The sequence below is a fragment of the Bufo bufo genome, chromosome 6 (genome assembly GCF_905171765.1).
Source record: "Bufo bufo chromosome 6, aBufBuf1.1, whole genome shotgun sequence".
Lineage (NCBI taxonomy): Eukaryota > Metazoa > Chordata > Amphibia > Anura > Bufonidae > Bufo > Bufo bufo.
Window position 1 is genome coordinate 301,869,635 of NC_053394.1, and position 14,365 is coordinate 301,883,999.

A 14,365-nucleotide genomic window follows, 5' to 3' on the forward strand; every position below is an offset into this window, starting at 1 on the left:
TCTGCAGTTAAAGCACATCTTGTTCGTTTCATTTCAAATCCATTGTGGTGGTGTATAGAGGCAAACATGTTAGAATTGTGTCGATGTCCCAATATTTATGGACCTGACTGTATATAGCTGCTATATAGTACAACTTTTGGCATGTTCACTCCCTAAATAAAGAAATGTAATTGAAAATCTACGTCTTCTCTACCAAGCATTCGGTTTTGCTCACAGACGCCCAATAAAACACCCTTTTCAGGGACCATGGGTTATTGTCAAATCTGTGAGATTTATACTCTGATATTCCAGACAAAAGAGATATAATAAAAAGAAAAAAAAGAAAAGAAAAACAGATGGAGCTGAAAAGCTCTAGCAAACACAGTATTCCAGTTTTTGAAACATCAAGAATAGAAAAAAGCAGATGCATTAGCCCAGTTTCCAAGTCTCCCTTTTATATAGTTCTGCATGAACATACTAGTTGCTGTATGTCAGGATCAGACATATAATGTATAGGCCTCAGATATACACTACTCACAAAAACTTAGGGATATTTGGCTTGTGGGTAAAATTTCATGATGAACCTAAAATGCGCTCTTACCTTTGTAGGTGAACTTAAAGGGTTTCTGTTATGAGAAATACCGTTATGTAGCTGACTGACATTAGCGATGTGCTAATGTCAGCAGTACATAACAGTATGCTTTATAACTCCCTGCCTGCCACCGTTCTATTAAAATAAAGACTTTTAAAATATGATAATGAGACTCTAGGTGCTATTAGGGCGTTGTTTCAGCACCTAGATGCTCGGTCTAAGCACCACTCGGCACGCCCAGGTCCAGGTTATCTAGAAGTGAAGGACGCGCTCCTGCTGCCGGCTTCCTTCGGCGCAGACGCAGTGAGGAAGCTGGCAGCAGGAGCGCGTCCTTCACTCACTGCGCCTGCGACGAATATTAAATGGGACGGTGCAGGCGCGGGATTTACGGGTCACTCCTCATCATGCTGTTCACATTTTGACATCATAAGTCCAAGACGACACCTAACAATTGATCAAAAGTACCTCCCCATTGAGAGGCTTCAAGCATGATGTTCTCAGACGGAAGTGACCACTGATATTAGAGTGTCACAGAATGTCATCAGCAGGTTGCAACAGAGATATGAAGAGACTGCAAGAGTCACAGAAAGGCATAGAAGTGGACGTCCTTTGGCCATATCTCACACTGATGACTGCTTCATTGTGAACAATGCCCTGCAGAACCGGATGATGAATGCCGCACAACTCCAGGCATATTTAAGGGAGGTGAGAAGTACCCAAGTGTCACGTCATACCATTCGAAATCAATTACATCAGCATGGTCTGTGTGCTAGATGACCTGCAAGAGTACCTGACCAAAGGAGTCATCTTCTTGCATGTGCCAGGCAGCATCTACGGTGGACGAGGGACCAGTGTGCCTGATAAAAGTTGATTCACGCTGAGCAGAAATGATGGCCACCAACGATGTTTGAGATGTCAAGGAGAGCGCTATGCATCACCTACAGTTGTCACCAGACGAGCCTATGGTGGCGGTGGTGTTACAGTTTGGGCAGGTGTGTCTAAGTCAATACAGTACTGCCCTAAACTTTGTGAATGGTACAGTGACAAGCCCATACTACTTGAATAACATCATTAATCTAGCCATTGTGTCTCTGTATGAACCACATAGGCCTAATTTAATCTTCATGGACAACAATGCGCCAGCTCATCGAGGTCACTTCATGAGGGAATGGCTGCTGGAGAATGGGGTACCTCAAATGGAGTGGCCTGCACATTCTCCACACCTGAGTCCCATTGAAAACCTATGGGATCAGCTGAGTGGCCGTGTAGAGGCTCGTAACTCTGTACCCCAGAACCTCAATGACCTAAGGGCCACCCTTCAAGAAGAATGGGATGCCATGCATTAGGACAGCAGTCCCCAACTGCGGGGCCGCGGCCCAGGACTGGGCCCTGGAAGATTGATTGCTGGGCCGGGGCAATACAGAGGAGCGGAGACGCCAGTCGCATTCGCGCCCGACGCGCACATCACACACAGCGGGCGGCCGTACAGCGGGAAGGAAGGAGAGCGTTCCTGCTACCAATGATAATTAACCAGAGGACCTTTCATGGGTCCGGACTTTATTAACTAAGTAGCAGGACATGTAGAGCCGCGTCCAGGGATCTCCCTGCACTTACTATTATTCCTGGGCGCCGCTCCATTTGCCCGCTCTGGCCCCTGTTACCGTCTCCCGCGCTGTATGCTAATTACTACTATCGGAACACCAGGGAGGAGACATCAGCTTTTCTCCCAGGGTGTTCCTTCTCCCTGGCTGTAGCGCTGTCCAATCACTGCGCAGAGCGTCACAGCCAGGGAGAAAAAAAAAAACACCTTCTCCCTAGCTGTGACACTCTGCGCTGCGATTGGACAGCTGGGCACCGCTCTACATGTCCTCCTACTTAGTTAATAAAGTCCGGACCCATAAAAGGTCCTCTTTCAGATACAGGAGGTGGGTGCGGCACCTGAAGGGTTAACTGCCGGTGATCCCAGCTCGCTATCAGAGGTCAGGTGCCGGCTATGTGATTCTGCCGCACCCACCTCCTGTATCTGTATTAAAAGTTAATTAAAAACATTGGTGGCGCAGTGCACCCCCCCCCCCCCCCAGTATTAAAGTCATTCGTGGCAATGGCCACAGGTTCCCCTCCCCTCCTCCTCAGTGGTGGTGCAGTGGCAGCTTCTGATTGGAGCCCCAGCAGTGTAATCCTGGGGCTTCGATCAGTTACCATGGCAGCCAGGACGCTACTTTTTTTGCAAATCTGACCAGTGTCACTTTAAGTGGTGATAACTTTAAAACGTAGTATGTCTACTTCATGTTTGGATCATTTTGGGAATATTTTAGTTTTTGGGGACGTTACAACGGTTAGAAGTTTAGAAGCAAATCTTGAAATTTTCAAAAACCCAATTTTTAGGGACCAGTTCAGGTCTGAAGTCACTTTGTGAGGCTTACATAATAGAAACCACCAAAAATGACCCCATTCTAGAAACTACACCCCTCAAGGTATTCAAAACTGATTTTACAAACGTCGATAACACTTTAGGTGTTCCACAAGAGTTAATGGCAAATAGAAATAAAATTTCAGAATTTAGATTTTTTGCCAGATTTTCCATTTTAATCCATTTTTCCAGTAACAAAGCAAGGGTTAACAGCCAAACAAAATGCTATATTTATTGCCCCGATTCTGTAGTTTGCAGAAACACCCCATATGTGGCCAAAAAAACTAGTGTACGGGCACACAGTAGGGCGTAGAGGGAAAGGTGCGCCGTATGGTTTTTGGAAGGCAGATTTTGCTGGACGGGTTTATTTACACCATGTCCCATTTGAAGCCCCCCTGATGCACCCCTAGAGTAGAAACTCCATAAAAGTGACCCCATTTTGGAAACTACGGGATAAGGTGGCAGTTTTGTTGGGACTATTTTTAGGGTACATATGATTTTTGGTTTATCTATATTACATTTTTGTGAGGCAAGGTTACCAGAAATAGAAATTCTGAAATTTCATCTCCATTTGCCAATAACTCTTGTGGAACACTAGAAGGGTTAACGTTTGTAAAATCTGTTTTTAATACCTTGAGGGGTGTAGTTTCTTCGATGGGTTGCTTTTATGGAGTTTTTACTCTAGGGGTGCATCAGGGGGGCTTCAAATGGGACATGGTGCCAAACAAAAAAGGCCATCAAAATCTGCCTTCCCGAAACCATACGGCGTTCCTTTCCTTCTGCGCCCTGCCGTTTGGTCATACAGCAGTTTACGACCACATATGGGGAGTTTCTATAAACTGCAGTATGAGGGTAATAAATATTAAAGGGCTTCTGTCACCCCACTAAACAGTTTTTTTTTTTGGTTACTTTTAATCCCTATACTGCGATTTATGCATACATACTGTAATTAATCATTTTGGTTCAGCAGATTATGTTAAAAACTTACTTTTAAAATATGCAAATTACCTTGCTACCAGCAAGTAGGACGGCTACTTGCTGGTAGCCGCCGCATCCTCCTATCCTAAAGACACCCCCTCCGCATGTTGATTGACAGGGCCAGCGGACGGGATCTCTCTCTGCTGGCCCTGTTTGCATTCAAAATCTGGCGCCTGCCCCGTACCTGTCTTCAGTCGGCGCAGGCGCACTGAGAGGCGGCCGCTCCATCCTCAATGCGCCTGCGCCGATGACGTCACATCTACACCCGGCGCAGGCGCATTGAGGAAGGAGCGCCGAGCGAGCGCCCCCCTTCTCAATGTGCCTGCACCAGGTGTAGATGTGAAGTCATCGGCGCAGGCGCATTGAGGATGGAGCGGCCGAGCGAGCGTCCGCCTCTCAGTGCGCCTGCGCCGACTGAAGACAGGTACGGGGCAGGCGCCAGATTTTGAATGCAAACAGGGCCAGCAGAGAGAGATCCCGTCCGCTGGCCCTGTCAATCAACATGCGGAGGGGGCGTCTTTAGGATAGGAGGATGCGGCTGCTACCAGCAAGTAGCCGCCCTACTTGCTGGTAGCAAGGTAATTTGCATATTTTAAAAGTACGAACTTTTAAAAGTACTGCTGAACCAAAATGATTAATTACAGTATGTATGCATAAATCGCAGTATAGGGATTAAAAGTAACCAAAAAACAAACAAACAGTTTAGTGGGGTGACAGAAGCCCTTTAAGTTTTGTTATTGGAAAAAAACGGATTAAAATGAAAAATTTGCCAAAAAATTGCTTTTTTCGCATTGTTTTTATTTTTTTACCGTGTTTATCTGAGGGGTTAGGGGGGTATTTTTATAGAGCAGATTCTTTCGGACGCGGCGATACCTAATATGTCTACTTTTTTTTAATGTTTTACACTATATTATCTTTTTATAAACAAACCAAAAAAATATTTTAGTATCTCTATAGTCTAAGAGTCTTTTTTTTTTTGTTTTTAGCCAATTATCTTAGGTAGGGGCTCATTTTTTGCGGGATGAGAGGACAGTTTTATTGGCACTATTTTGGGGGGCATATGACTTTTTGATCGCTTGCTATTACAACTTTTGTGATGTAAGTTGACAAAAAAAAACTTTTTTTTGCACCGTTTTTATTTATTTTTTTGACCGTGTTCATCTGAGGGGTTAGGGGGGGTATTTTTATAGAGCAGATTATTACAGACGCGCCGATACCTAATATGTCTATTTTTTTTATTTTAGTTTTACAAAATAATATTTTTGGGAAAAAAATTTTTTAGTTTGTGTCTCAAGTCTGAGAACTTTTTTTTTTCCGATTGTCAGTGGCTAAATTGGGATATACACTCACCTAAAGAATTATTAGGAACACCATACTAATACGGTGTTGGACCCCCTTTTGCCTTCAGAACTGCCTTAATTCTACGTGGCATTGATTCAACAAGGTGCTGATAGCATTCTTTAGAAATGTTGGCCCATATTGATAGGATAGCATCTTGCAGTTGATGGAGATTTGAGGGATGCACATCCAGGGCACGAAGCTCCCGTTCCACCACATCCCAAAGATGCTCTATTGGGTTGAGATCTGGTGACTGTGGGCCATTTTAGTACAGTGAACTCATTGTCATGTTCAAGAAATCAATTTGAAATGATTTGAGCTTTGTGACATGGTGAATTATCCTGCTGGAAGTAGCCATCAGAGGATGGATACATGTTCTCATTCTGTTTACGCCAAATTCGGACTCTACCATTTGAATGTCTCAACAGAAATCGAGACTCATCAGACCAGACAACATTTTTCCAGTCTTCAACAGTCCAATTTTGGTGAGCTTGTGCAAATTGTAGCCTCATTTTCCTATTTGTAGTGGAGAGGAGTGGTACCCGGTGGGGTCTTCTGCTGTTGTAGCCCATCCGCCTCAAGGTTGTGCGTGTTGTGGCTTCACAAATGCTTTGCTGCATACCTCGGTTGTAACGAGTGGTTATTTCAGTTAACGTTGCTCTTCTATCAGCATGAATCATTCGGCCCATTCTCCTCTGACCTCTAGCATCAACAAGGCATTTTTGCCCACAGGACTGCCGCATACTGGATGTTTTTCCCTTTTCACACCATTCTTTGTAAACCCTAGAAATGGTTGTGCGTGAAAATCCCAGTAACTGAGCAGATTGTGAAATACTCAGACCGGCCCGTCTGGCACCAACAACCATGCCACGCTCAAAATTGCTTAAATCACCTTTCTTTCCCATTCTGACATTCAGTTTGGAGTTCAGGAGATTGTCTTGACCAGGACCACACCCCTAAATGCATTGAAGCAACTGCCATGTGATTGGTTGACTAGATAATTGCATTAATGAGAAATAGAACAGGTGTTCCTAATAATTCTTTAGGTGAGTGTAAATTTAGTACTCCATGGAAGTGTGGTACTCCCTGAAGCATCCAATAATGCAGAGGCCCGGATGATCAGGGCACGTGTCACACTGAGTAGTGGTGTCCTTCCGTATCCCCCTCCTGTGCCATACTCTGCACTTTTTTGGGGTCCGTCCCTTCTTTCCAGTATGGGGGACCACACCTGGAAAGTGTTGGCCAGGGACGATCCGGGCGCCTCCAGTTCCCGAGGTACTCCGGCCTGCTCTTTCCCGGTCAGAAAAGATCAGGTCCTTGAGGACTGCCTCATAGAACTGGAGGAATGTCCCTGTGTTGCCAGCACTCCGGGACAGCACAAAAGAGTTGTACAAGGTAACCTGTACCAAGTAGACCGCAACTTTTTTGTACCATGCCCGGGTTTTGCGCATGGAATTATATGGCTTGAGGACTTGATCAGAGAGATCAACTCCTCCCATATACCGATTGTAGTCGACGATACAATCGGGCTTGAGGACCGTTGCCGCGGTACCTCGCACAGGGACAGGGGTGATGCCGTTACCATGAATTGTGGACAGTACAAGGACATCCCTCTTGTCCTCATATCTGACCAGCAACAGGTTTCCAGTGGTAAGGGCATGGGTCTCACCCCTGGGGATAGGTACCTGGAGGGGGTAGGTAAGGAGGCCGCGTTGATTTTTCTGCACGGTCCCACAAGCGGACGTGGATTTGGCAGCGAGGGACTGGAACAAGAGGATACTAGTATAAAAGTTATCCACGTACAGGTGGTAACCCTTATCTAGCAGTGGGTGTATAAGGTTCCACACAAGTTTCCCGCTAACACCCAGAGTGGGGGGACATTCTTGGGATTGAATACGGGAATCTCGCCCCTCGTACACACGAAACTTGTAAGTGTACCCTGAGGTACTCTCACAAAGTTTGTACAGCTTCACGCCATACCTCGCCCGCTTAGAGGGAACATACTGGCGGAAATGGAGTCTCCCCTTGAACGCAATGAGAGATTCATCAACCGCGACCTCCCTTCCAGGTACATAGGCCTGTACAAATTTGGCCCCAAAGTGATCGATGACCGGCCTGTTTTTGTACAGGCGGTCATAGGCAGGATCACCTTGGGGGGGGACCATGCTGCATTATCTGAATAATGCAGGCATTTCCGGATGGCCTCCAACTGGGAGCGTGTCATGGCCGTACTGTAAAGTGGGGCCTGGTAGAGGACGTCGCCACTCCAGTAATGCCTGACACTAGGTTTCTTGACTAGGCCCATATGCAGCACGAGGCCCCAAAATGTCCTCATCTTGGCTGCACTGACCGGAGTCCAGCCACCGGACCTAGCCAAAAAGGAGCCCGGGTGTTGAGCAACAAACTGTTGGGCGTACAGGTTTGTTTGCTCCACCATTAGATTTACAAAGTGGTCACTGAAAAAAAGACTAAAAAAGTCGTATTCAGTGAAGACCACTGTGGAAATCTGGATTCCTGATTGGCCTACAAAATCAGGAATCACGGGCTCATAACGCTCTGCGGTATACCAGACAAGTTCACCAGCAGGGGGCTCCGGTGGATTTAACTGGTGGGCCGGAAAACTAGTACGAGCCCCAGAGCTGCTCGTACTAGGGTGGGTCACAGGGTTCCTAGCATGGCGGTCACCTTGCTCCGCCTGGCGGTGTCTCCGCCGCCTTGGGGGCTTATCATCATCGCTAGATGATGAGGAGGACGCGGATGACAAAAGGAAAGTGGGGTCATCCTCGTCCTCACTGGGACTCTCAGACTCGGAGGCAAGCTGGCCGTATGCCTCCTCGGCCAAGAACATCCGGCGGGCCATAGGGGAGTGTGTGTCTGCGTGTGTGTGTGCGTGCGTGTTAAACTTTATTTGGTGTGCGTGTGTATGGGGGCACGGTTGTTCGCGAACTCACCCTAAGGCTACATGCACACGACCGTATATGTTTTGCGGTCCGCAAAAAAAAACGGATGACGTTCCATATGGCATCCGTTTTTTTGGGCGGATCCATTTTTTTTGCGGATCCATTGTAATAATGCCTATCCTTGTCCGCAAACTAGAAAAAAATAGGACATGCACTATTTTTTTTTGCAGAGCAACGGAACGAACATACTGATGCGGACAGCACACGGTGTTTTTTTGCGGACCCATTGAAATGAATGGGTCCGTATCCTATCCGCAAAAAAAACGGATCGGACACGGAAACAAAATACGGTCGTGTGCATGAGGCCTAAACCTAACAGACAAAAAAAAGAGACTAACTAAAATAATGTGACTTTTAAAAAAAAAAAAATCTAAATCGCTGATCAACCGTCCGAAGTTGATCAGCGGTGGGGTGTACGATTCGCGCACAGTGGCCGGATGCTAAGGCCTCATGCACAGGACAGTATTTTTTCACGGTCCGCAAAACGGGGTTCCGTTGGTCCGTGATCCGTGACCGTTTTTTCGTCCGTGGGTCTTCCTTGATTTTTGGAGGAGCCACGGACATGAAAAAAAAAAACCTCGGCCCCCCCTCCCTCCCTCTATTGTATTATTTTCATTGGTGGCACAGTGTGCGGCCCCTCCCTCCCTCTATTGTATTATTTTCATTGGTGACCAGTGTGCGGGCAACCCCCCGGCCCCCCCTCCCTCCCTCTTTTGTATTATTTTCATTGTTGGCCAGTGTGCGGCCTCCCTCCCTCCCTCTATTGTATTATTTTCATTGGTGGCACAGTGTCCGGCCCCCCCTCCCTCCCTCTATTGTATTATTTTCATTGGTGGCCAGTGTGCGCCCCCCCCCCCCCCCCCCCGACCCCTCCTCCCTCCCTCTATTGTATTATTTTCATTGGTGGCCAGTGTGCGGCCCCGGCCCCCCCTCCCTCTATTGTATTATTTTCATTGGTGGCACAGTGCGGCCTCCCCTCTTCCCCCCCCCCCCCCGATCATTGGTGGCAGTGGAGAGTTCCGATCGGAGTCCCAGTTTAATCGCTGGGGCTCCGATCGTTAACCATGGCAACCAGGACGCTACTGCAGTCCTGGTTGCCATGGTTACTTAGCAATATTAGAAGCATCATACTTACCTGCTGCGCTGTCTGTGACCGGCCGGGAGTTCCTCCTACTGGTAAGTGACAGGTCTGTGCAGCGCATTGCTTAATGATCTGTCACTTACCAGTAGGAGGAGCTCCCGGCCGGTCACAGACAGCGCAGCAGGTAAGTATGATGCTTCTAATATTGCTAAGTAACCATGGCAACCAGGACTGCAGTAGCGTCCTGGTTGCCATGGTTACCGATCGGAGCCCCAGCGATTAAACTGGGACTCCGATCGGAACTCTCCGCTGCCACCAATGATCGGGGGGGGGGGGGGGAGAGGGGAGGCTGCACACTGTGCCACCAATGAAAATAATACAATAGAAGGAGGGAGGGTGGGCCGGGGGGGTGGGGCCGCACACTGTGCCACCAATGAAAATAATACAATAGAGGGAGGAGGGGGGGCCGCACACGGTGCCACCAATGAAAATAATACAATAGAGGGAGGGAAGGGGGTTTCGGGGGGGGGGGGCCGCACACGGTGCCACCAATGAAAATAATACAATAGAGGGGGGGCCGGGGGGGGGCGCACACTGTGCCACCAATGAAAATAATACAATGGAGGCGGGGGGGCCGCACTGGCCACCAATGAAATTTAAACTGGGGAGGGAGGGGGGTCTGCCCCCTGCTGCCTGGCAGCCCCTGATCTCTTACAGGGGGCTATGATATGCACAATTAACCTGCACCTGAGGGGTTAATTGTGCGGATCACAGCCCCCTGTAAGAGATCGGGTGCTGCCAGGCAGCAGGGGGCAGTCATGTACACAGTTCGTAGTATATTCTAACTAGAAGCGTCCCCATCACTATGGGAACGCCTCTGTGTTAGAATATACTGTCGGATTTCAGTTTTCACAAAGTGAAAACTCAGCTCTGAAAAAGCTTTTATGCAGACGGATCTTCGGATCCGTCTTGAAAGTAACCTATGGGCCACGGATCACGGACGCGGATGCCAATCTTGTGTGCATCCGTGTTCTTTCACGGATCCATTGACTTGAATGGGTCCGTGAACTTTTGTCCGTCAAAAAAATAGGACAGGTCCTATTTTTTTGACGGACAGGAAACAAGGATCACGGATGCGGCTGCAAAACGGTGCATTTTCCGATTTTTCCACGGACCCATTGAAAGTCAATGTGTCCGCGAAAAAAAAAAGGGAAAACGGCACAACGGTCGTGTGCATGAGGCCTTAGAGTGCCGGCCACAGTCAGCGTACGCACACAAAAAACTGACTGCACCCCCAAAAAGTTGTGGGGGGGAGAGGGGGCAAGCTGCAGCACCCCTGGGGGGTCTAGGGTCACACAGCTGTGCTGTGGACCCCAGACACCCGATTTAGGGTGATGCAATCAGTAACTTTTTTTTTCTTCAACTAACTTTCCCTAAATATCCCTGCCTAATCTAACTTGCCCCTAGCCTTTCCCTAAATATCTGGTGGTGCTGGGGAACAGATGGGGTGCTGGCTGGATCCTGATCTCTGCACAGATGGGGGGTGCTGGCTCTGAGACACGACGCAGCGCTCCTCTCTCTTCAGGCTCTCGGACACAAAAGGAGGAAGAGAGGAGCGCTGCGATGATTTGAACCTCCCGCCCCTGCAGCCGACCAATGAGAGCGATCCTGAGAGGTGATGTCACCATCACCTCTCAGGATCGCAGAATGGTGATTGGTGGTGTATTATCACACCACCGATCACCATCCTGTTCCGGGTTATCGGGTCCCCAGAGACCCGAATAACCCGGAAATGCAGCAAACCGCAGGTCTGAATTTACCTGCGGTTTGCTGCGATCGCCTACACGGGGAGGTCACAGGACCCCCCCCTCGCATTTAGCCAAGGTGCCTGCTCGCCCTATGTCCGGAACAGGTTAAATAAAAAGTTTTTTAAAAAAAAGTTTAAAAAAAACACCAAAATATTAATTATAAATCACCCCTTTTCCCAATTTTACATATAGCAATAAATAAATAAACATATTACATATCGCCACGTCTGAAAAGTCCAAACTATTAAACTATCAAAAAAATTTCCTATGTGGTGAGCGCCGTAACAGAAAAAAATAATAAAAACCCTTCTACCTCACAGGAGTCTTTTTGCCTTCTTCTGGATCAACTTGCATGATAACAGGCTGAACTGGATGGACAGATATCTTTTTCAGCCTTATAAACTATGTTACTACAGAATTAGTTTTGGAAGATAACATGATGGCTACCTGCAGTAACCACTAGAGGGAGCTTAAGAGCTTCTGCATACCGTTCATACATTGAATTCCATAATAACACAGTTTTGTTGAGTCCCTAAACTCCCACCACCACCAGCATCTAATCTTCTAATTCTGTTTCTATATAATTAAAATAGAGCACCAAACGTTATAAAGATATATGATTGTAAATGAAATTATGGTAGATATAGATGATTGAATTCAACTATATGTTAAATTTACTGAGATCTATGTATATCTTTGCATTAGCAGAGAATATAATAAAGATAAAAAATGAATCTGCAGAGGCAGGAGCAGCCAAGCAGTCAGAAGGTATTGATTTATCCTATGGATATGGAGCAGAGTGTGCACCCTACAACAGCATCCAGCTGGATCGACATGACACATCATATGATCTCAACAGACCCAACCTGGGGAAGCTGTACTGTGACATTTGTGGACTAGCATGCAACAGCCTCAACGTTTTACTAGTGCACAAAAGAAGCCATACAGGTATATTTCCCCAATGTCATTGAGTATAATTACATGAGCTGTTATCAAATATGTTTTGTTTGATTTCAGCAGGTTTCCACTATAGCTTCACACATGCTAATAGCAGACATAATTCTGTCTATGAAAGTATGAGTAGTTTCACATGATGCAGTTCCCTAGTATATGAGCCCAGGGGCCTCCAAAGTGAAGGTCCAATTTAAGGTGATGTTCCTTATAATGTTGATGGTCAGTGCCTTGCAGTTAGAATTTATTGCCTCTGCTATTTCAGGTTAGACTTGCTCCTCTTTCTCACAACCTATGTTTTCCTATTTCAGGGGAACGTCCTTTCCAGTGCAATCAATGTGGAGCTTCATTCACCCAGAAGGGGAACTTGCTCCGACATGGCAAGCTACACACTGGAGAGAAGCCTTTTAAGTGTCACTTGTGCAGCTATGCCTGCCAAAGGAGAGATGCCTTGTCTGGACATCTCCGCACACATTCGGGTGAGCATACCAGTCCTTGTCATTTCCCTCAGTAATTTAAATTCTGCCTACATTTACAGGTGACTTTTCAGAATAAAATGTCATATGTACTTGAGAAATATCACTATTTGTGGCCACTATAATTCACCTCTGCAGGCTCCATCTCTAATTGTCAATTTTCCCTGAGCTATTGGGTGGAGACTAGCTGCTTTCATGTCCCCTATACACTGCACATGGAGAACAGAGGATCCTTCTCCCAACTCTCTCACTCAGAAGCACCAACAGACATTATAGAGAACTACTGAACAGTATTGATGTGAATAAAGTACTTAGGAGTAAAGTATGTGCCAAAGAATTCACACTTCCCCCCGTTTACATTTTTCCTGTTTTGTTTCATTAAAGCCTGAAACTAAAGTGGATTTTTTTTGGGGGGGTTGTACCTTTTTGTTTTACACAACATGCTTACCACTTTGATTATGCAAAATTAGCAGGGTATTCAGGTTGTGGCAAGTTATCCCCTATCCACAGACAGATTTGTCATTCAGCTGGGTAAAAAATTATATGAACCTGTAATAGTGCCTTCACACATGGCAGATTTGCTACAGGAATTTTCCGCAACTGAAAATCGGTTCCATTCATCTGAATGGGACTTGCAGAAATCCATGTGCGTCCCGACAAAATAGCCTCATTCACTTGAATGAAACAGATTTTCAGTAGTGTAAAATTTGTGCAACAAATCTGCCACGTGTGAAGACCTCTTACCAATTCAATTTGTTACCCAGCTTGGGGCCTTAAGGGTCATGCGCACGAACGTTGTTTTTGTCCACATCCGATCTGCATTTGTTGCAGGTCAAATGCGGACCCATTCACTTCAGTGTGCTGTATGCATCTGTATGTCCATTCTGTTGCACCTGCAAAAAATAGAACATGTCCTAGTCTTGTCCATTTACGGATACGGATAGGACTGTTCTATTATGGGACAGATGTTCCATTCTGCAAAATGCGGAACTCACACTGCTGGTATCCGTGATTTGCGGACCGCAAAACAAGCTACGGTAGTGTGCATGAGCCCTTAGCAGGGAGTCCAGAGTGAGTGAACAGTTTAGAATGGGAAGAGGGTGATAAAAGGAGACTGAATTCTTATATTCATCTGTAATACTAATTTATGCAGTTTGTTGAAAGTGCAAGTGTCAATTTAATATGTGTTGTTAGCACAAGGTGGGTTTATACCCATGCATAAACATTTTTCTGAGTTATAAAGATATGACAGCAAGTTTCTTTTCTGACTGTAGTGGAGAAACCTTTCAAATGTGAATTCTGTGGACGTAGCTATAAGCAGCGCAGCTCTCTGGAGGAACACAAGGAGCGATGTCGTGTTTTTTTGCAAAATGTTAGCGAGTCTGGTGAGTGTAAACTGTGTAGCTGAAAAGTCATGTTTTCTGGGATAATAAAAGCAGGCTTCCTTCCACTGTAGAACCAAAAAATGGCGCACCATAGGGTAATAACATCTTAAATGGGTAAAAAGTAGTATCTCCAATAAATGGAGGCACAACGCGTTTCGGGGATATACCCCTTCTTCAGGTACAATTGACTTGCATACATAAAAGCAAAATTGCATACATTTAAATACATTGTAAAAAAACGCCAAAAACAAAGAGGGCGGGAGGGGGCGGGTCAGTGGGCAGTGCTGGGAGAGCTCTCAAAGCTCAGCAAAGGGCAGGGGAAAAATTGTGTACAGACTTAAAAACGAACTTTTATTCAGTTCACTCTGAGTCCTTACTCATAGGATCGACCATCACAGTGGTGCGAT

General features: G+C 46.3%; 1 protein-coding gene across 4 annotated transcripts in view; it reads left to right on the plus strand.

Annotated features, from left to right (window-relative positions):
• IKZF3 (IKAROS family zinc finger 3) overlaps positions 1-14,365 on the plus strand; it is a 138,351-nt gene that overhangs the window by 93,327 nt on the left and 30,659 nt on the right. For 2 of the 4 annotated variants that reach the window (XM_040436905.1, XM_040436907.1), the window contains 3 exons: positions 11,852-12,094; positions 12,409-12,576; positions 13,848-13,958. In XM_040436905.1, the coding sequence (XP_040292839.1) occupies positions 11,852-12,094; positions 12,409-12,576; positions 13,848-13,958 (522 nt within the window). The remainder of the gene's footprint in view (positions 1-11,851; positions 12,095-12,408; positions 12,577-13,847; positions 13,959-14,365) is intronic. The other 2 variants (XM_040436909.1, XM_040436906.1) reach the window with 2 other exon arrangements.